We start from the raw sequence: 22,531 nt of genomic DNA on the forward strand, positions 1-22,531 counted from the left end.
CTGTAGTTTAATTTCTGTGGGTTTTTTTTGTTTTGTTTTGTTTTTAATAGAGGATTCAAGTGCTGTGTTAGGAAATCACACTGCATTTTCAAATCTCAAATCTGAGTCCAAGGCCCTGGGCTCTCTCCTCCTGAAGTCGTCAAACAGAGTTAAGGGTCAGTACAGTTATAAACTCAATACCAAAAACTCTCGTTTTAAAATTACAGTGGTTTGTTTTTTTCCCCCCTCACCATCCAGAGATCTTAGAATTGTAATAATATAAGCACTTCACTTGGCACAACGGTGTGCTTTACATCCTGGTGAATTTGGAATTGAACATTTTATACTAAATCATGTTCAGGAAAGAGGACTCCTCCCTCAGTGAGCTGACTGCTTACAGAAAAGAAAAAAATACACAAATGACAAAGGATGCTATTAAGTCTTAATGGTTCTACTAAGCATGCTGATATACCTTGTTTCCATTTTAAGAAAATTTGTTTTAATAAAGTCAGGGCAGCATATGGTACTAGCGTGTTTATTTTCCAAGTGGTGGGAATGCTAACTGAAACCATCTGATGTTTGTTCCTAAGCCTCCTTGATCTGCTGCTGGATTGCAGCTTAGAATAAAGCATCACCACGCCAAAAGGAACTGGGTAGAGAAAAAAAAAAAGGCAGTAATTCAAAGTGTTTATTTAACGAGAGCCTAGCTCAGAACACTTTCTCTTTTGACTAGATGCTTAAAAGCATTTATGATTCGAAATTTATTTCCAGAGACGATCAAACGTACCCCAAAGCTAATTCTCATCAGATAATTTTTACTTTGCACACAGAGACAAAAACAAATCGACAAAATCATGTAACTAAAAAAAAAAAAAGGAATTGAATGAAGCTCAGAAGTACTTAACAGTGGATTTCTACAGAAGAGAACAATCAGTGCTATGCATTAGGAACGTGGTAAGAAAAGTCACAAGTAACTGTCAGATTTGTCACTTCCACAGCTCCAGCAACTATTTTCTCAATTAGCTGACCAAGTAGTAGTACTGCGTCAAGAGCAGTGACAATTTCAAAATATGCCTTGTTAAAGATTAAAAGATGCGAGGTTTTAAGTTCTTAAACCACATTTTTCATTGGTAAGTACTACAAAGGGAAGAAAAAAACCGGAGATCCCGGATCAGAGCACCGGGGACTAGAGTTAACAATTTGAAATAGCTGCCAACTACACAGGCTTCTGAAACATTTTACATGCAGCTCCGAGTTCCTCTGGCGCAGCTGTAAAACACATAACCTGAAACCAGCTCCTGCAGCAGGGGTTCGCTTGCAGCTGTTCTTCTGCCTCCCCCGCACGCAGTAACTTGACTCCTTTTCAGGCAGCAGCTTCTTTAATAAAGCTGCATAAGAGCAGCATGAGGTGTATTCAGGCACCCCAAACGCAACCGCCTCCGGAGCGTGTCTCCAACATCCGAGCCCAGAGCTTGGCTGCACAGAGACGCGCTGTGGGTCCGGGCTCACTCTCGTTCACCTCCGGCCGGCAGAGACCCGTCGCGGGGTGCCCATCCCACAGCGGCACCGCTCTCTCGCGGGGGACAGAAAAAAAGCCGCGCTTCTCCCGGACGAGAGCGGGGCCGCTCGCTCCGGGGCGGAGGACCCTGTCCGCAGGCGAACACACCTCAATCCCGCACATCGCTTCCAGGCCTTGGTCCCTCTCCTGTACTTGTTGCCCCTATAGGGCAGCCCAACCTAGCGTCTACAGCAGGCCCAGCTCCGTCGCCCCTGCAGGGAGCCCCCCGGCAGCGCTGCCACCGCCGTGGACGGGAGAGGGGGAAGGGGGAGGGCGACGCGGCCACCGCCCTGCCCGACGGTCCTCCTATCGCCGCCGGGTGAGGGGAGGCTGAGCCACCCGGCACTGTAGAGGGGCAGGGAAGTTACTCACCGCCACCGGCTCCATGCTGCGCTTTCCTCAGCCGCCGCCGCACCCCTCAGCCAAGCCGGCTGTACCCGTCCGCCCTCACCACCTGGCGTGAGGCAAACTACGGACAGCTCTGAGCGGACCGCGTCTCCGCTGGGCCGGTGCGCCCACCTCCGCCCCCCACCCCGGGCAGCGGCGTGGCCCAAGTGACAGTCGCTCTCCGCCACTCCAGCAGCAGCCCGGGGCGCAGGGCCGGGCGGCAGGGCGTGCCGCAGCCTATGAGAGCCGGCCGGGGCGGGCCGCGGCGGAGCCCCGGGCCGGGGTGTCCCCGCCGCTCGCCTGATCGCAACTCGTCGTATAGAGCCCAGGGCAGCGGTGAGGGAGCAGACAGCGCCGGAGTAGAGGAGAGGGCGATCGGGGAGCTGCCCTGCCCTGCCCTGCCTTGCGACTTGTCCCAGCTCGCTCGAGCCCTGTAGCCTTTATAAGGGGGTAAACCCCGGGGGATTTCGCCCTCCCGCCTCCCTGGCGCTGCCGCCGATCCCGCCCGCCCCTGCCTAGCCACAGGCGAGTGATGACCACCCTCATGCCTCCTTCCGTCGACCCGGGGCTCGTAGCCCTCCCGCCACTGGGCCGGAGGCTTATGGTCGGTCCCGCTTGCATGCAGCGGGTCAAGCAGGAGTTCATTGGGCCGGCTGTCACCCCCGCTCTCCCCTCGCAGCGGGGCAAAGGGGCCAGGAGTGGCTGCCGGTGGCCGCAGGTGCCGGGCGGGGTGTGGCAGCGGCCTGGCTCGCACCGCCCCGGCTCCGCCCCGCCGGGGTCCTCGCCGTTCTTTGCGCCTGCCCCCGCTGCTCCGCTCCGCCCCGAGTCAGGCCGCGAGCGGGTCATGGCGCCGGCTTTCGCCTGAGCAAATAGTCGGTACAAACGGAGAGCGGAAACCTTCGCCTGTCTTTGCTGCGCCGCCATGGAGGAGGACCCGGAGCTGGAGAGGTGAGGGGCGGGGTAATATCAGCTGAGTGCCCCTGGAAGCCCATGGGCGCTTAACGGGGTCCGGTGTCGTCTCCTGTCTCGTAAGGCCCAGGCAACCGTGGTCTAGGGCCGCCTGGGACGGGTCTGTGCGGCATGAGCGGTGGGGCCGCGCGTTCGTGGACTACGGATCTGGCTGCTGCCGTTGGAGCCCATCTCCTAATGCCGGAGGTGGTGAGTGGTCCGCAGGGGAGAGGTGGGCTCTGCGCACCCGGCCTGCTCCTTGCTTTCCCTGCGGCCCTTCCGGCAGCAGTGAGTGTGCGCTCCGGGAGGTGCGCAGTTGGTAGCTGGTGTGCGCCGTGTCCTTAGGACGCAACTTGGGAGCCTTCACTGAGGGAGCTGCAAGACAAATTACTTTCTACATAGTGGGAACATTCGATGCTTTAAAAATTAGACTCCAGCTATTCTTGTGGTGCATGCTGGTAGCATTTAGAGACAAGACTGAAAAGGCTGAGGTGGCTCATCTCTCATCAGTTACAGTTGGGTGCTTAGGTGTGCTTGGTAAAAATAAATTAAGGGAGGGGAGATGAAATTCTTGCAGATTTCAAGTTTCAGTGTTGGAGATGCGCCAGTTAACTAGTTGTTTAAATTACCGTGTTCCATGTATGGAATAGTACAAAATACTTGGCAGTTATTTTGTCCAAAAAATGAATCGATTTCTACTTTGCATTTTACTGGGACAAGATAATTCATCTCATTATGTGTACCAAGTTGCAGTGTTTCCAAGCAAACATTGGGGATTAAAATGCAAGTTTCTGTATTTAAATACTTGGTCACAGCAGACCTCTCATACTTTATGAGTAAACTTTAGATGTTTACATCTTGAAATTTTTGGGTAAAACTTTATTTGTTGTTACTATAATTATTTGTTTGCAAACTTATTTGTGAGTAACTTAACTTTTCTTATGGCTGTTTAAAGTGATTACCTGATGCTTTCTGAACTGTTCTTGTGGTTCTCTCCTTTAACTTTTAAGAAACTGTATCTGAAAGTGGCATTTTCTATAGAAAATAACTTATTTCTACTTATGTCTGGCAAACATTTTTACGGTAATGGGGTGGAGGAAGGGCTAGAGAGCATAATGCTAAGAGGCTTTTAATTCTTGGTAAGCTACTTCTGCTCTTGGATCACCAGTTTAATAATTAATGCTTCTTTATATGTGTTCATGAATGTGGTTTTTTTTTGCTAGTGCCGTTTCAAACTTAAACCTTTTTAATTCACAGCAAGTTGAAACCCTGTCTCTGTGCTTCCATGCTGTCTGTCTTCTGGCTGTTATTGCTGTGATGGGAGCTTGGGCTCCTTTGGTCAGTTCAGGGCATAGTGGTTCACTCAACAGCTACAGATGACTGCTCCACAGTCATCTTCTGACAGGACCAGATTCAAAGTTTTATTCTGTCTCGTACCTTCAGTCCAAGTTGGGATTTGCTATCCCTTTTCTGCGACAAACATTAGATAACGAGGATGATCACTTAGAGTGGTACACAGTAGAGTTTGGCTATCTGATGTTTGTAATCTATGCTTCTGGTCACCTCCATGTGCTTAATTGGCTCTGAGCGCATTGCAAGTACGATATAGTGAACTGGATTATCATCTTCTGTCCTAGTGCACGTGCCATTAGTTAGCTTTTCATACCCCTAGCTGTCATAACATCTCACTTTGCTGGTAATACCCTGAATTTGGTTCATGCTGAATGCATTTACACTTACTTTGTAGAATGGTTTGGGTTGGAAGGAACCTCAAAGATCATCTAGTTTCAGTTCCCCTCCAATGTGGTGATTAATTCTTGACTGATACTTAGTTATTTTTCACTCTTAAGTGTCCTTCCCTATACAGTCTTCAAGACTGTAATGCAGACCTTTCTTTATCCTTTGGTTTGCAAACATTACTCCATGGTTTCTTAGTCAATGATTATTTTATCATACTCTCTTGTGAATAGTGCAGTGATGATAGCTAAAATGTATAACTTTTATGATCTCTTAAAGACATTTTTAACATACAAATCATGACAATTCTGTTCTGTAGCCACGATGTTAACTATTTTAGGTAGATCTTTAGTGGTTTTAAATAAGGCATTTATTTAGAGTATTTTCAGGAGTTCGTCTCTGAATTCATGCTTGTCTTGCAGCGTACAAGTCTTAAATAACATCTTTGCCCTGGGGGGAAAAGAAGTATAACTATTTTTGTGCATGTTTTTCCAGGTTTGAAGCAATTTTTGTGTCCCAGCATTCCAAACAGTGATTTGTTAGAACCAATCAATCTTTCTGTTATTTTTGTCTTGCTTGTTAAATTTTGTCCTTACTGCCACATTTTGCTGCTATTCTTTTTCAATTTTACTGTGCCCAAGTCTTGCTTGACCTAGCATTTGGTATTTTCCTCACTTTAATAAGAAGTGATAGTTGTCACCAAAGCTGAATACTAACTTGTGAGTTGCCGTGTGACTGTTGTGTACTGTGGGTTTTAAGCTGTAAATACGACAGGTGTGGAAAATAGTAATATTTGCTATATTTCACTGGTTTATTTCCTCAGCTCCATCTCGCTCAGTGTTAACCTTCGTAACCTTTTTTTTTATGCAGTGTGAACTGATGTTTTTTTTCTGTGAATTTGCTGGTTCAGCAGTGAAGATCTAGAGTCTTCAGATACAGTGTGATTCTAAGAAAGTTCTAGGCTATATTCTGTTAATATATAGTTAGTGCTATTGTGGAGATGTGAACCAAGAATGAGTAGGGGGGAAAAAAGCTTACATACAAATCATCTACTAGGAACTGTTTAGTTTATTTCCCCTGTAAATACCCACATGTGCTTCTCCTAGTTTATTTCAACTAAATGTCTTTTGGAATATTGCAGAACTTAGGTTTTTATCCTTATCTAAAGCAATATTTCTCCTCCTTCTCCTTCCTAAATTGTGGTCTTGGTTGTTCTGTGTGTGCAAACCACAGAAAATATGCAGTTTCTCTGTGAATATAAAGAAAGTGCCATTATTATACTGAATATCCAAATCCTTCCATAATCCAGTCTGTCTTTAAACAGCTATAAATATTTCACAACCCTGGATATCATACTTTGTTTTAAGTGCCTACCAAGCTTATTTGGAGCAACATTTACTTGGAATTAAGTGTTTTCTAAGGAGATGCTACTCTGAATCGCAAGAAATGCTATAATTCTGTAACAAGAGTCCTGTAGTTGAGCTGAGAATCAATAGTGTAATATTTTTGCTGCACAGGTGTCCCAGTTACACTTTTTAGCAAGTGTACTTTGTGCCTTGAATAAATTAATGGATAGTTCTTGCCATTGTTTTTAACAGTTAAAATTGAATTATCAGGATTTAGCATGTCATATTTCATGGGGCGGCGTGAGGGAATGAGTGGTCCACAAGCTGAAAAATGGTGTTTGAAATGGAATAGTGTATTTATTCCTCAAGGTGGTGAGAAGATCAGTACAGGAATGTGCTCCAAGTAGCACTCGTAAGGCTGACAAATACATTACTACAAAGAATGAGAGCATTCACAAACCCAGTGTCAAGCGCCTCAGCCTTTGAACAAACGTTACAAAGTTTGTGGCATGTTTGTGGCTTTTTCTATTCTTAATGTTGTGGCTTAGCTTTATTCTTGACATTATTTTTCATCATTTTTCATAGTAAATATGAGCAGATAGGAAAAAAAACATCTCACAAGAGTTAATGGTAAGTAACACTGGACTGCATTACCATTCCTTTATTGCAGAAGATAGTATTTCCAGTCCTTTACTTGACTGAAGGTCTTGATATTAATTATTCAGATGTAACTGGAATACCAGCATCCACTTCTATTTCCAGTCCCATGCATGGTTAAAAATAAGTCGTATAGTCATCATAAAGCTACTTTGAGAGAATCAATTAAAAACAACTCCTCTATGATTTTTTCCTGGACTTGCAGCTTGCTGTCAAGACTTCAGGAGATAGGTTTAAGTTGGCTTTGAGGATTGTAGCAGCCTGGCAGTTGAGATTAATAGTAATAAAGACTGAAAGCAATTATTGCTGTGAAAGTCTCACACAAAGATGTGTTTGTTACGAATGTCCCCTCTCTGATTCTGGAAGATGTTGAATATGAACACTGCCCTTCTAGTCCATGTCTGGTGACTTCTGTAGCTAATTGCATGCTGTGAAGCAACTCTAGCAGATATATGTTCATTAGGGTTCGCATTGAGATCTTAATGAGATGATGACATGGGTGGAGATGTGCCTAAAACGTTCAGAGCACACCCAGAGATGACTAAAGACAGACCATGGTGGATGAGGGAGCCCAAATAGTGCCTAGGTCCATCCCAGGAGCTACCAGCCCATCAGAAGACCATCTACATATGCCCAGAGTAGCACAGGGCACAGTGACAGATGGGAACCTACAGTAAGGACTTACAGGAATGAGCGTTTTCTCTGAGCCCTTCCTAGGGCTGGTCCCAGGAGACAGCCTCAGTCAGGTGTGACATGCATCAAGATGAGTCAATCTTGAAGTGCCTTTGGGACTTAAGGGTGTTGCTGCCTAGGCATGTGGGATGCATTATGGGATGCAAGACAAGAGCATTTCAAAATTGCATAAGACTCGTTATGGGATGTGGAGAGGAGAAACCAAAGGCAGTTCAGGTGATTCAGAGAGAATCGGGAATGGAAAAGCAGAGGAATAAGGGGATAAAAAGGTCTGGTTATGTATGAATAGACTGCTGGTTGATGTACTTGTCTGGCCATGCCCTGTGCCTGATCAGTATAGTGTGTCTGGTGTTTCTCTTACATTCCTTTTGGGTGAGGGATTCTGAGGGGAGAATGTAAATCTCAGTGCTAGCAGCTACAGGCAGACTGTGAGTTGAAGGGATCATGTCCCTTGGTCCATGGTGTCCATGGTACCAGCAACTGGACCAAGTGCAAGTCTAGATGCCAGCAGTTGAGATGGGACCCTGGGCTGCAGGCCTGGGTGCTAACAACCAGCATGTTTCATGCAGTGAGTAAAGGCAAGTGTCAGTCACTGGAGTGGGGTTGGGGACTCTTTTATCTCTGCTGCAGTACTGGAGCAAGTGTGAAAGGGTGTGTGGTTGCTAATGAAGATCAAGCTGGGTCAGCTAGTGAGTGAATAAAGTGGAAATTGGAAGGTATGCATATAGTAAGTATGGGGAGACACTGGGGCCCAGGGGTGAGACATGAGTGTGCACATGCATGTCTTTACAAGGAAGACAGCAGTAGGGAGTACTGGGGGACCCAGTCCCAGCCAGCTCTTCGTGATGGTCTATACTAGCAATGGAATTAGGTTGAAGCCTCAGTGGCTTCTACTCCTGACCAGAGAGAAGGGCTGTGTGTGACTGTGACTTGTGTGGCCAGCGTGGTGTGTATGCCTGCCTGCTGGGAGTAGATTTTCAGCCTTGCTATTTATTGGTTGGACCTTATCATCGAGCTGTGGCTACCTGGCCTCTGGGCTGTCAAATCCAGCATGTGTCATCTTTTAACAGAGAGGTCTATAATTAGAAACATTGGGTGGTCTCTAATGACATGGTGTTTTTGATGCCTGTAACTGTATTAGGCACACCTCTTTTTTACCAATTACTCTTTTTAGTCTATTTTATATTTTCTGGAAGAAGTGATGAAGTTCTTTCTCTATGGAACAAAAAGTATCTCATGTTTTGCCTGATTTGGAAGCCTTTAACATTCCCCCTTTCTTTGGGCACACGCATTTGTAATGAAAGTTGTTAGGATTCATGCAACTGAGCTTTGCCTGTAACCTTAGAATATAGAAGAAAAATCTTAATCCCTCAAAAATGTGAATAAATCTTGGACCATACTCCTGAATAAAAGATAAAAATATTACTGCTTTTACCTTCATGTTGAGGTAGTTCTGCAGCCAAGCATGATTGCTCAGAAAGAATTGTCACAACAAGTTTTAAGTGATCCTTGCTGTAAAAAATGCCATAATCATGACAGTGTTCTTGAATGTGTTCTATCCCTAATTTTCCCTCCTGTCTTTCCCTTGGTGTTTGGGTGATTGTCATGTGAAAGTTGTGTGCCACATTCCCTTTGTTCATGCTGCTGCTCCTGGAGTTGAAACTGTTAACCACAGGACTATTTGTATAGGAACCAAGCTGTAAAAATGAAGAGAGCCAAGGAATGCAAAAAGTCCTGGGAGACCTCTAAAAGTGAATGTGAAATCCCTGCTTGCATAGCTTTTAAGCTTTTGGCTTTCTTGTGTAGAAGATACAAGTTCAGTGAGTGGAAACACATTATTTCAAAGGATTTGAGCATGTTTTTCATTTGTCTGTGCAAGTCTAAAGGGCTCTGTAAAGTTGTGGTGAGTAAGAGTGATGTTGAAAGACTAATATTAGGAAACTATGTTTGATAAGAAGGGAAGATGCTGACTTGTAAAGCTACTAAGATGGATGCCAAATCAGTCTGGTATTTGATAAACCTGGGGGGAGAGGCAGTCTCAAATACTTAATGGCTTCTAGTTCCTACCTAAGTTAATAGAATTGGTGTCATCAAATTAATTTATTGTGATGCTTTCCTTGAAGCTGAATTGTGGTTGTTTAAAATTGTGTTTATGATTTATTATTGCTCTGTAGCTCAGCTACTTTGGTTTATTATTTTAATTATAAAACAGTGACAGATTTTATAATACTATATTAATGACAGGCTTTTAATCTGTCTTCAAGTCAGATTTCTCAAACCAGAATCACTAACTTTAGTAACTGTGATAAGTGATCTGTGGTCAGACACTTCTTTTTCCACTTTTCCTTCTCTTTGACTGACATGACTGTTGGAAGGCTTAGTACAAGCTTTTATAAAGACCACATGTTCCTGCTCTCATTACTATAAACTAGCTGAGATTGCAAATTCTAGGTCTGGAGAGAAAAAACATTTCATGGAGAGTTGCGTATGCAGCATTTCCCATGTTCCAGTCTGAGAGCCTCTGTTTCTTCTTAGGGAGTACCCATCCCTCACACACTCCACTGCGCCTACCTAGGAAGGCAGCAGTAGCCGATGAAGTTGCTGACACTGTACTCAGCATTTAGGTGCAGATGACTCAAACAGGTGACAGCTTACCTGGGCAGGTACTCAGTTTCCATGAATGTCTGTGGTGTGACTGGATATGCACAGTTAAATGTATGCTTACAAAGGGATTTGAAGCCTGGCTGTTACTGAAGTCATGCTAATAGCCTCATATGAGAGAGACTTGTGTGAAGAACCTAAAACTAATGTGTCATTAATAGACTGGTGCACAGATAAGCAGTACTACAATTTTTGATCATTTGTCTGCTACTGTTTTGATGGAAGTCTTGGGTATTTTCCTTTGTAAAGTTCTTCAAATACAGGCTGTCGAAAAAAAGTGTTATGATCTGTGAGCATTTGCATATCTGTCTGGCATAGATCTCAGCATCTGCTGGATGGAATGGTTTCCTCTTGGAAGAAAGGAATATAGATAGATAAGTTGATCAAGAATTAGTTCTATGTTGTTTGAGAACCTGCAACTGATTCTGGAGAGTTTAGGAGTCTGTACCTGAAGTATTGCTTGCTGAAAATTAAAGTGGGGAAATAGTTCTGTGATAACTGGTTCCAATATAAAGTATGAAAATTTATTCAAGCAGAACTGCAGAATAACTCAGTAGCTACTGCGCAGTGTGCATTACTCCTTTAGCACCAATTTGTCTTCTGTTGCCAGGGAAAACCAACCTATGTCCAAAGCACTACATAAAGAAGAAAAAGTGTGTCTGTTTATAAAGTGTCACAAGCCTATCCTGATGAATGAATGAATCTGTGATCCTTAATGTGAAGGGAGCAAATAAAGACTTAGGAAAGACCATAACAAACTGAAAAAGGTTAGATTTATAGGTCAACAAATGTAGGCTGCTGTGTAACTGTATAACAATTTCTCATTAACTACTGAAGGAAATTCTGTGCAAATGTGATGCTTGGGTCATTTTTTAATCTGTGGCAGTGGTAGTTCAGAGCTAACACTCTAGCTGAATCCTGCTATGCTGATAGTTTCCCTGGAGGTCTTTAAGGCCAGGCTGGATGGGACTCTGAGCAACCCAGTCTTGTGTGAGGTGTCCCTGCTCGTGGCAGGGGGATTGGGACTAGATGATCCTTGAAGTCCCTTCCAGCCCTGCAATTCTATGATTCTACCATAACATGATGGAACATGGCTTGCTTACAGTTTGAGTTGAACTCTGTTGGCAGTTACCTTTTTTGCAGTCTGCACACACACACACTTTTATTATCAAGATGACAGTTGTGTTGCTTACATAGTCAGCAGCCATTCTGGAATATCATAGCTGGGAGAGTAAAACCACAAATATCTTCTTTGTTACCTTCTGTTTGCAGTTCCTCAAGCGTTTAGTCAAATTGGTGGTGGTAAATGCTTAGCTTCATATACTGGGCACTGTGATCAGGTTCATACCTTTCCTTTCCATCTTGCAGCTATTTTTAGTTGATACATGTATTTAGTTACACTGAACTAACCAAAGTGTTGGATTGTGCATTCAATTTATATGATAAATGGCTTTTGTTACCTGTTCATTGCTTTTTGCATTAACTTCAACTATGTGCTATAGGGCACTTACTGAAGTTTTGTTTGAGATCAGTCTTAACTTGTAAAGAGAACTGAAAGACTGACACTGCAGGGGTTACCTGTAATTTGCATAATTTATACTCTTCAGTGACTTTTTATGTGCACCTAGTTATTTCATTGCTTTAGTGTTAGTCTGACCAGCTTGTTCTAGATGCTGATAATATAAAGTCTGGTCATTTAGGGTAGTGGTGGATCATTTATAGTCACAAATATGAGCTCTCTTCTGCTGTTACACAAAGCTAGTGCTGTTTGACAGCTGATAGTTGCAGTGCTTTTACTGTCACCTGGCTGCTTGCCATTTTTCTGGTGTCATTTGACTGTGCTCGAAATAGTTCTGCTGTGCTTGAGAGAGCTTAGGAAAAACTTAAGTGAAGTGACAGCAGGGAAAAGCATTCTCAAGGTGAAGTGATAGAGTGCTTTTCAGTGTAGCAAAGTAGTTTTGCAGACTTTTATTTCTACTCTTCAATTAGTTATATTTGTAGCAAGTTTAATTACTCTTGGTAGATAAGGAATCTGGATTATTTTAGTAAGACAGTCTAAGTGATTTTGGTAGCCTGTTTATTATTGCTTAATTCATTACAGTGAAGAAGCTCTCCACTTTCTTTACAGAAGTGCATAAAGTGGCAAGTTCTTGTGTTCTGCGAGTGGTAACTTTTTTTCTTTCCCTTATGTTTAGGAAGGCTGTGGAAGAGTTACTTAAAGAGGCAAAACGTGGGAGAACCAGAGCTGAAACAATGGGAGCTATGGGTTGGTAAGTTGTACTGAGAGGCCATAAGTTAAGACCTATACCAAATAATTTTAACCTTTAATGCATTACAGAAGTATTTACCTTTTAATTTGTTTTACAGAAGTATTTACCTTTTAATTTGTTTTATGTTTAAATAATTTGTTTTCATCCAGGTATTAATTTGTCTGGGCAAAAATTTGAAACCAGATAAGAAAGAAATTCAAGTAAATTCTGCTTGCATGAGGTTGCTGGGTTGAATGTGTTGAAAGCAAAGCATTTGGAAAACTGGAAGTAGCTTCTCTAATAGTATTTCCTTGTTGGAATTGCAAAGACCTTATGGGTCTTTAAAATGCTGCATAGCTTCAGTGTGCACATGCTTAGATTCTGGCCACTGAGTTAGATTCTGTTTAAAGTAAAAGAATTCATAGTCTGATGAAGAAACCTAAACTCTTAAAATAGTAAATATATTAAACAATCCTCTGCTAGAGATTCCATGTGTAAATTGCAGAGGAAAATGAACTCAAAAGTAAAATCTAATCTTGGAAGGAGGTATTTTTTAAATACCAGAAAAACCCTCAGTAGCCAAACCCCAAGGGCTAATTGTATAGCAAGTGGGAAAACAATCACAATATTTAAATCCAAAGCGAAATACAGTATTAATTCTTTAGCACATTATTTCAGTGTTTACAGGTAGATGGTGGAATGTAATGCATGTAATTGTAGTTCAAGAAGTAATAACACGCTAAGACAAATAATTAATCTTAAAATAATACATATGACTTTGATAAGAAACCATTTGATCTAGGGATTTTCACCCAAGTAGTGTGCCAGTTGGCTGTGTTAAACTCATTTGCAGATAAGGTTTGCCTTTCCCCTCCAACAGCAGTAAAACATATGCCTGCACTGTTAATGAAGGTCTCAGCTAATTCCTTGGCTGTGTTTGTTTTAGTAGCTCTGAAGAGGTTCAAGTGTGTCTTACTGAAAAAAGTTAATCCTTCATGTTTTCTGAACAAGTTTTTGAGATTTTGCGTATTATACCTAGTATTTCTGCTAAGGGTGCATTTTACAGGCTTTATGTTAAAATAGTAAATTGGTTCAATCCCCTGGAGCAGTTACAGCTGCACTGATGCAGCGTGCTTTCACCCTGTCAGCCTGGCCAAATAGCTAGTTAAATCAGGGCAGCTATCTAGCTTCATGAAGTGTTGCATGCATCCAGACAGATAGTGTGCATTTGCAAGTTAATTCCAGATACTGAGATGAAAAATGTCTGTTGGAAGATGACCAAATGTTCCTGTGCAACTTCACTGCCACATGTGGAGTCTGGAATTCACCTGCTAGGAGTGTATATATGAGATACTCGTTACTCCTTGTTTGTGAAAGAGTGGTGATCCTGCTCAGCTGATTGTGATGTTTAGTTCAGGGTAACATGGAGTTTGCTAAAACCTGATAGCTAAGACCTACCAGAGGAGGGAACAGCCAAAGATGACCTCATAACAGCTGCAGATATCACTAGAGCAAAGCAGTGTCTGGCTAGGCCAGGGTTGTGTTGTAGGAGGACAGAATTGTCAAGAAGGCTTCAGGCAGGAAGACTGTTGACACAGGGATTGATACGGTGATATCCTGAACTGAGACTGTGGAAGTAAAGATCTTTTCAACTTCAGAGGAACATAGCAGCAGTTATACTGGGTCAGACAGAGGATCCATCTCTGCAGTGCCCAGTGTCATTTCAGTGGCCATTACCCAGTGCTTAGGAACTGGCAGAAGAAGGGTACGAGAGAGTAGCAGTACTTCTTCAAGATGCTCTCCCGGCTTCAGGCAGCCTGCAGTTCTGATATCCTACATCCAGAGTGATATTTTTGTTGTTTAGGACACTTCTCCAGGAATATTTTTCTCCCTTAACTCAATCCTTATGGAGAATGGTAGTAGTCCCTCTCATTTGTCACAAATCTTCTACTGCAGAGTATGGCCAAGGCTAGTGTACATCTTGTGTGTGTGGCCGAAAGGGAGGTATAAAGCTTCCCTGTAGCCAGACTTACAGTAAGTCCTTGGTGTGGAGTTCAAGTGCCAGGACAGACCAGCAGCTGGAAGCCACCACTGCTCTTCTCTTTAATACCTTACATGCCTCATTGTGCTGTTCTGGTCCTTCTGAACTGGTGAAGCAGCAAAGTATTGCTTATATACGAGGGAGATGAGATAACCATTAAGATATTTGGAAGGAAACTGAAGTACACTAAGCTGAGTATCACACTCCAGCAAAATGACATCAATTGTAACTGATGTTAGTCAATCCTTTAATCATCAAGGGCTTGAGAGATTAGATTTAGGACTGTAGACTACTGAGAGAAAGATAACTGCTGCTCTCAGCTCTGTGGGTAGCAAATGAAATGTGCAGGAAAGTTAGTTTGTGAAAATGTGTATTGGTGGATCAAATTCTGGGAAGTACAACTGATAGGTCATCGCAACTTGTCTAGAAGGGCAGTCTTAACAGTTGAAGCACAAAACCTTCCTTCCTTGCCAAACTCAAAATGCTTACAGGTGTGTTTCATGAGGACTTCTGGGATTTCCTCAGCCCTTTGTCAGAGGAGTCCTGGAGAAGAGATGCACAAACCCTGGAGACATCTAGTGTAAGGCCATCAGTCCCGCATTGGCACTGGATAGTTGAAGCTACTCGGCCTATGAAGAAAAGATTTGTTCTGCCGTCTCCTTGGGTAAGAAGAAGCAGAGGCTGCTGCTGTTCATACTTTGATGCCAGTTTATGTTGCCAGCAGCTGTTTAATACTGGGAAATAAATTTCTGGAGTCAGTGGCATTTGACAGGAGTTGTTTAAAGGGAGGTGTGGGGGAGGTGGCGTTTCTGGGGACTTGTATTGTGTATACAGTTACAAAGGAGTAATGTCTATGGGCAGAACTTAATGACAGCAAAACCTTAGCCATCAAGCCTTTGAACACTGGGGATTGCTTTCACGTTCAAGCCACTGTTCCATTACTGTCCAGAGTGGTTAGTTCTCATAGCTCAAGTGCATGGTTTGAAGAAGTTCCCTGAGCACCTCTACCTACTTTTCTGCTGTCTCTTTGTATGAGGTGGATATTCAGCTGCTGTTTCAGACTAAATTGCAAGCATCCAAGCTTGTATAGCTTACCAGTTCAGAAAAAAAAATGTGCCAAACAGTTCTTTAGCCCACAGTTGGATACAAAGACTAAGCCTTGAGATATGGGCCAGTGTTGCTAGTATGTGTTCCAGTTTGGGAATGTTTTGTCTTACAGGCTTGCTATGAATTGTTGGGTGGGTGCTACAACCTGTAGGAGTTAGGTACTAATAGAAGAAGGGCTTGACCCAAACAGGGACATAGTTAGTGATATCAGGCAAGAGTTTATCCAGGAGAGGAAATTATCTAAGAATGTCTGGAGATGGAGCAACTTGTGAGTATTGCCAGTGGGCTGCATGATCTCATAGTTGCTTAAATGTCTTAGATCACTGGCCTCTCAGCTCTCAGGACTGCTCAGCTTGGCAGTATCTAAGTCCATGGCAAATCAGTCCAAGAAATGCTGGATGTTCTTACTGGTAGATATCGTGTTATTTGCTGTTCTATATTGACTTGCTCTGTGGATGCCCTCAAAATGCTTGCTCTCAGTGCTGCCGTATTTCTGGTACCTACAGGGCTTCTTTTGTGTGTACTCTCTGGCCTTAGTCATTCTTGTTGGGGTCTCCTACATCCTTATGAAACCACGTGATGTACATCTTGTTGATGATGTATCCAGTTCAAGCATTGTTAGAACAAATCACAAGTAAAAAAATGTGTGAGAAAAGGATGTCATGGTTTAGAACCAGTCAGCCATCAAGCCTCACACAGCTGTTTGCACCACTGCCACCGCTATGGGAAGGAAAATTGGGAGAAAAAGATACGTTGAGATGAGGAGAGTTTACTAGCATAGCACAAAGAGAGAAGCAGCAATGGGGATAACAATACTATTAATGAAATAGTGCGTGAAGTGAGTGTTATAAAATGGGACGAGCACCTGATCCTGTCCAGCCCTGCCACAGCTGTACCTGCACTTGTCCCAGACTTCCTTTCAGGTAGCAGGCATGGCATCAGCATGGTGTGAAATACTCCACCGGCTGGTTCAGCTGCCTGTCTTGGCTATGGCTGCTCCCAGCTTCCTGTGGAAAAAGTAACCCTATCCTAGCCAAATCCAGGATAAATGGGAAGGATTGTCTTCTGAAGATGTCTTAATGCTGAAAACATTGAGTAAACCAGAGCAGAATCTCTGGCTGAACCTCAGTGATGCTGCTGTGATGCTGGAACTCTGAAAAGACATCAGAGCATTTGTCTGGAAGTTAAAATTTGAAGGGTCAGCTGTGGACAAATAGTGTAAGAACTCTCAAAATGGCTAAATTTGTCCTCATCACAGAATGTTGGAGATATATGGAATAAAGCTGTAGGATATTTGACGTTTTCCCTTGTGTGTTTAGTTAAAGCTAAAATCTCAGTTTTCCTTAAGTGTTTTTGTTGATTCTATGTACATAATTCATAAGCTTCCGTATAGCAGTGAAGTTTTGTTCCATTCTAAGGGGCTGCCCAGCTTTGAGGAAGGCTGATAAAATGCCACAAAATCTTCTGTGTGGAAAAGTTCTGGTGGCTTAGTGTTTTTTTTTTTCTCCAGTGTTTATAGGTTGCAGATGATTGTAGCAGGTGAACTAAGGCTGAACTGAATGCAATCCTCTCAGCTTACTTGCCTAAAATAAGATACAGAAAATAGGATGTTTTGGGATGGTTTGTTCATGTCTACATTTTAAGAGCCAATGAAGTTGCAAGAAGATGATAAATTTTGGAAGCATTAAGTTATTTTAAACCATGTTTTGTGTAAAGCAATCCTAAAAGGGCTTTCATTCCTACAGACAGCTTTCTGGTTTATACCAAATCTGTTAGAAGTACTGCAGGATACAAAATAATGAAGAAGAGGCTGAAGCATTTAAGGGCCCTGGAACTGCAAAATGCTGTATTGTGATGTCTCTGATGGGGTATTGCACGACTGCAGAAACACTGCATTGTGATTTCATGCATCTCTTTAATTTGAATGTGAAGAGGAGGAGAAACAGAGTAAAGACAGAGATTGCAAAGTAAGTCTGTTAAAATGTTGTGATGAGAGCACAGGTTCCCATCCAAAGTCTTGACAGCTGCCTCTAGTTGCCAAGATCATACATAAAAACTTGCAGTGTCTTTCCATATAACCTCTTTTGTGAGATCCCCTGTGAAGGGATCACAGCCTAGACTAGTTGATTTGGCAGAACAACCTCTAGCTGCTTTGTTTTGCCTTCAGTCACCCTCCTGTTATGTGCTGTATTTTCCCTGGCAGTTTGGAAGTGGTAGAAATGTAACTTGTAAGTTCATCCATAATGAACTTTATTTTCCTGCAGGGTTGCGATTTGTCCTGTATGCTGAAGCTGACTGTGCCAAGCCTCTTTGTGTCCAGTTACTCAGCAGAAATAAGGTTGTGGTGCCATAGTACTGTACTACTGTGTCTTAAGTGGTGCCAGCATGTTTTACTGTAAGTTGTGTGGCCCAGTTCTGTGTTGACTTGTGCTGCTGCACTCAGTGACAGGTTGGCTGGAAATTCTGTGTTACTACGCAGATGTTGGTCTGAAGTGTTGAATGTAGAGTTCAGGCTTGGCCTAAGTTCACACTAATGGATTCAGTTTCTTTTTTCTTGCTCAAAATGCTATCCTGACTCTCTGTTACTGCATAGTTGAGTGATTTTTGAGGGTGTGAGGGACTTAACCTGTGGAGGGGGACTAGGTTTTGTGGGCAAGAATAGCCTTGTTTGGTTTATGGGAAGCATGTAAGACAAAAAGTGAATCCTTTCTCTGAGTCTTTTTTTATAGACAGCCCTACTTCAGCCACGCTTCAGATTGGAACTTTTAGTATTCTTTTAACATGTCTTCCCCCTCCTTTTTTAAAGTAAATGTTTTAAAAGTGCTCTGTGGTGCTGCTCACTAGTCAGCTGTATTGTGTTCCATCTTGCATAGGCTGAGCTTGCTTCTCAGCCCTTCAGAAGTAACACTGAGGGCAAAACTGTGGTTGAATTGAGCATTTGAAGGATCAGGCCTATACCAAGCCAAAGGCTTGTCTTTGAAGAAGTAATTTTTTTTCATGTTAAGAAATTGTCAATGGTACCAGTGGATTAGCACTTTTAATCTTCTCGGTTCCACATACAGCCTGGATATATATAAACTTCATGGGCTTTTGTGCATGTCTGATACAGCATGTGCCATACATCTCATTTCCTTTAGGACTTAAAGGCAGAACTTGCTTTTTTGAAGCCTAAGGTCAATAAATCAAAGGACTAATGCCTCTCCTCAGTGCCATAATCTGCAGTTGTTCCATTAAAGCTCAGTGGCTCACTTTTATCACTGTGATGATGAACTAGTGACATCTTTTAGATGACTCTGAAGCCTGCATTTGTCATCAGTTTTAATTTTTCATATAGCTCAGGCAGCACTCATAGTGCCAAAAAGGAATAAACACTTCAGCAAGGTGAATTTATTTAGGGCAGATTGTCTCATTCTGGTGCTATGTGTTAGTGTTTAATCAATGTATTAGCTCTTAAGAAAAAGCAAGATAAATGTGAAATCGTTTTTGCCTAGATGCAGCTTAGAGAAAGCTGCACTCCTTGGTAGGAAATGTTCAGATACAACAGTTCAATGCTGTCATAAGACGTGCAGAGGACTTTAAAAGTTTAGGATAAGAGGTAATGGTCTCAGCTTATGCCAAGGGAGGTTTAGACTGGACGTTAGGGAAAATTCTTCATCAAAAGAGAGTCTCAAGCATTGGAACAGGCTTCCCAGGGAAGTGGTTGAAGCACTGTTCCTGGAGGTGAAGCACTGTTCCTGGAGATACAGTGTTGTGATGGACTTGGCAGTGTTAGGTTAATGATTGAATTTGATATTGAAGGTTATTCCCAACCTAAAGGATTCTGTGATTGTGTGTGTTGGCTGCTTTGTGTTATGTTTTGAGCATAGCCTGTGCCATGGCATGTTCAGCACAGTGTTCATAGCTGATATAGCTTGAAGTAGATTCTGCAGGCATATGTTAGCCTTTTATTTTTACTCTGTAATACAGTTAGTGGACAAATACTGCCTTTCTAGTTTACAAAACAGCTAAACTAAATAAGGTTCTATGCCTTTTTTGGTTGATTTTTTTTAACTAGTTGTTGAGCAAAATAGTCTAGATATACATGCAAGAGAATGTAAATATGTAAGGAAATACATAGCAGAAATAAAACAGTGTAGCTGTTTAAAGTATGCTTCTAAAATTACTCTCCAAGTTATTTGGAGATTTAGAACAAGAACAATTAGTGCTTAGTAGGCAAACTGAATCAAAAGACTATGGTAAATGCTATGTCCACTTGAAAGTTATGTCTTATGCTAACTAATCCCATGGAAGCTTCATTAGTTTTCTTGTTCTGATATCTCTGATTATTCTAAGGTGTCAAAAGTTTTTAAATGGCATAGTTCTGGTACTTTACAAAATAAGTAGAATAGATGATCTTAATGTGTGATGTTAGGATTCATTGGCTCTGTACTTGATTCAGTAAGCGACACTGATCTCTGTGAGCTCTATTTTTTTGAGAGTTATCTTTTAACTTCTCCATTAGCATGCAGACTGAAAAATATTGTGAAGATAGACACCACAATGGCTCCCACTTTAAGCAAAGTCTTCAGAGTGATTTCTACTTACTGTAGGAATATAGTTAAACTCTTTTTTTCCCTCATTCTGTCAGCTGATACTAACAAGATAAACTGTACACTGCTTGCTTGCATGTAATTTATTAGATAATTCTAGTGTAAATGTTAAGCTACAAGAAGAGGAAGTGAGAAACAATGGAAGAATTGGATAAGTATCTTTTGTTGAAGAAAAAGAAATAAAGTATTTTGTCTTGTCATTGCCAGATAAAGTTTTTATATCTCATGGTTATGTTTTGTCATTCCAGATGTTTGGATTCTTTATGCAATTGTATTTTTTACTTTCAGAATATCTCCATTCATTAGATAGTGCTGGCTTCAGTAGATTCTGTCTTTTAAAACCATTCTGATTTGACTTAATATATGTTACTAAATATTTGATTGCTGAATACCTAAGTTAAGCACTGTCAACCTTAAAATACATTGTTGCCCTCTTCTTTCCTCTGCTCACAGTGTATGTGAAAACCATGTGGGTTTTCACTGTGTTGGAAGCAAAATTATTTTCCTCCTGTGAAGAGTAAGATAAAAGGAGACTGGAAGCAACCTTGAGCCTATCTTTCTGTACTGACAGTTTACACTAGGTGGCATGCAAGGAAAGCCAGAAGCACAAACCTGTCTTAAAATTACTGAAAATCTCAGACTTGTTTCAGGATGTTTTTATCTTGTCTTTTGATTGCTTTTAAATATCTTTACAGGTTGAAATGTCCTCTTGCTGGTACAAATAAAAGATTTCTTCTTAATACCATCAAAAACACGTTACCATCTCAAAAAGAACAAGACCAAGAACGTGAACAAAAAGACGACAGTAAGGAGCCTGAGCCAAACAAAAGCAGGAAAGAAGAAAAGCAAAAGAAACTCAGAATTCACCCATATACTCCCAGCTTTCAATCCAGAAGGAGAGTCAGCTACTCTCCTCCGAGGCACCGAAGCAGGAGCCACCACACAAAGGATAAGCATGAAAAGCGATCAAGCAAACGATGAGGGGAGTGACGAATGTGTGTTGTTACAAGCCAGGAGTGTCATTAAGAGTCAGACTGCAGGGATGACTCTCTTTCAGGAAAAGGTGATGTTCTAAATTGAGTTTTCAACAGAGTTGCTTGTGTGAGAAGTAACCTTGAGGTAGCTTTAGTCAACCTTCCTTTGGGACCTTTAAGAGAAAAGCAAAGTGCAGCATAAATCTTTCAGTCATTTTAGAACAGACATTCCTTTCCTTCTGCTCCATTCCTCTCCCCTCTTCTGGCTAAGCTTAGGGTCTTGATGATGGATTGTGATATATGTGTTACTGTCCAATACAACTTGTTTAGTAATGTCACTCTTTCAGAAATAAATTTAATTTAAGCAGAAACGTATTTATTGTGTAAAGTTGGCAGAACTTCTTTGCTGCTAACCAATAAAGAAGTTTTGCATGTATGGGTTAGTTTAGTTTTACAGAATCTAGATGAATGGAAAGCTAATCAGTGCTTGGCCAAGCACATGCATTTTGTATAGTACATAAGAGTTTGCTTTCTTTAGTATAAAAGGAACAAGTTTTATGTGGGCAACACCGGTTTTGTTTTGCAAGAGAAACCACCAGGGAATACTGATTTTACATGTTATTGTACATTCACAAACATGTCAGAGATAATAATAAACGTTACCCCTAAAAAGCCATAACTGCAATAATTGTCTTTGTTGTGACTTCCCTCTCTAAGGAAGTAGTTTGAACAGTCTATTGTCATGGTGCTTTCAAAACAAACCTTGAAGACAAACTTATGTTCTCTGTCCACTGCTGAGGAAGTTTCCAAGTAAGTGTGTAATACTAGAAAAGCAGAGGTGTTACTTAGAAACAGTCAAATGCTCACTCTCCAAGCCTGCGTGGCAGTTCTGTGGTGGTACAGTTGTCAAACGCGTGATGTGGAGCTCATATACCACACATCAGCACATTCTACATCACTTCTGTTTGTGTTACAATAACAGACTTCTGTGTGGAATATTTTGTATTGCAAAAATCATTGTTTTGAAGATAAGTTTCCGTTCTTAAGCGCGTTGACAATAAAAGCGAAAATGTTCATTAAAAGTGCTTTGTGGAATTAATGCTTTTAATGGGTGTTGTAGTTGGCACGGACCTCTCGCCTCTGAGGGAAGGCAGAACTAGCAGTTTGTGACTCTTCAGTGTTGTATCAGGGCAAGAGTGCCACCTGTAGGCTTATCTATACCTCGTCTTGGTGCACTCGCCTGTTTCTTTTGGAAGGATCATGTTAGCAAGGAGATGGGGAGATCCAGGTGGGGATCTGCTTCGTCTGAATTTTGATGCCTGAGCTGAGAATTTCTCTTCTGAATAAAACTGTTGCTGAGTCCACCAGTGGCTGCCAAAGCCTCTGTAACCAAGTAGGATAGGTTCACATTTCCACTAAGGAGTTATGGATACTTTATCTCCTTGCAGGAACTATAGCACTAGAATTATGTTCCCACCTTTCAAAAAAAAATCCAGTTATTTAAGTGGGATCAATGAAAAAGTACTGTCTTAAAGAATGTAGGACTGTCTGTGATTTACTTAAGCAGATGTCTGCTGTCCTTATTTTGCTGTAGGCTGGTTGTGT

At 42.0% G+C, this 22,531-nt stretch overlaps 2 protein-coding genes across 3 annotated transcripts in view; one reads left to right on the forward strand and one right to left on the reverse strand.

Moving 5' to 3' along the window:
• LNX2 (ligand of numb-protein X 2) overlaps window positions 1–3,130 on the reverse strand; it is a 70,006-nt gene extending 66,876 nt beyond the window's left edge. Inside the window, exon 1 of the mRNA XM_064172439.1 lies at window positions 1,910–3,130. The gene's annotated coding sequence lies outside the window, so the exon portion shown is untranslated. The remainder of the gene's footprint in view (window positions 1–1,909) is intronic.
• POLR1D (RNA polymerase I and III subunit D) lies at window positions 2,743–22,008 on the forward strand. 2 transcript variants are annotated; one of them, XM_064172470.1, is made up of 3 exons: window positions 2,743–2,872; window positions 12,162–12,236; window positions 20,648–22,008. In XM_064172470.1, the coding sequence occupies exons 1-3, from the start codon at window positions 2,847–2,849 to the stop codon at window positions 20,931–20,933; spliced, it is 387 nt and encodes a 128-aa protein (XP_064028540.1). In that variant the 5' UTR covers window positions 2,743–2,846; the 3' UTR covers window positions 20,934–22,008. The 2 variants fall into 2 exon arrangements, with proteins under 2 accessions (XP_064028540.1, XP_064028549.1); XM_064172479.1 differs by having other exon boundaries at window positions 2,750–2,872; window positions 12,166–12,236.
• The last annotated feature ends 523 nt before the right edge of the window (window positions 22,009–22,531 follow it).

Source organism: Pogoniulus pusillus, chromosome 3, assembly GCF_015220805.1.
Source record: "Pogoniulus pusillus isolate bPogPus1 chromosome 3, bPogPus1.pri, whole genome shotgun sequence".
Taxonomy (NCBI): Eukaryota; Metazoa; Chordata; class Aves; order Piciformes; family Lybiidae; genus Pogoniulus; species Pogoniulus pusillus.

Bases quoted from the DNA above. Each gene is read 5' to 3' on its own strand.
- POLR1D (XM_064172470.1), top strand. From the start codon at position 2,847: ATGGAGGAGGACCCGGAGCTGGAGAG. The intron at 2,873-12,161 runs GTGAGGGGCGGG...CCTTATGTTTAG, and splicing joins GAGGACCCGGAGCTGGAGAG to GAAGGCTGTGGAAGAGTTAC. The intron at 12,237-20,647 runs GTAAGTTGTACT...ATATCTTTACAG, and splicing joins ACAATGGGAGCTATGGGTTG to GTTGAAATGTCCTCTTGCTG.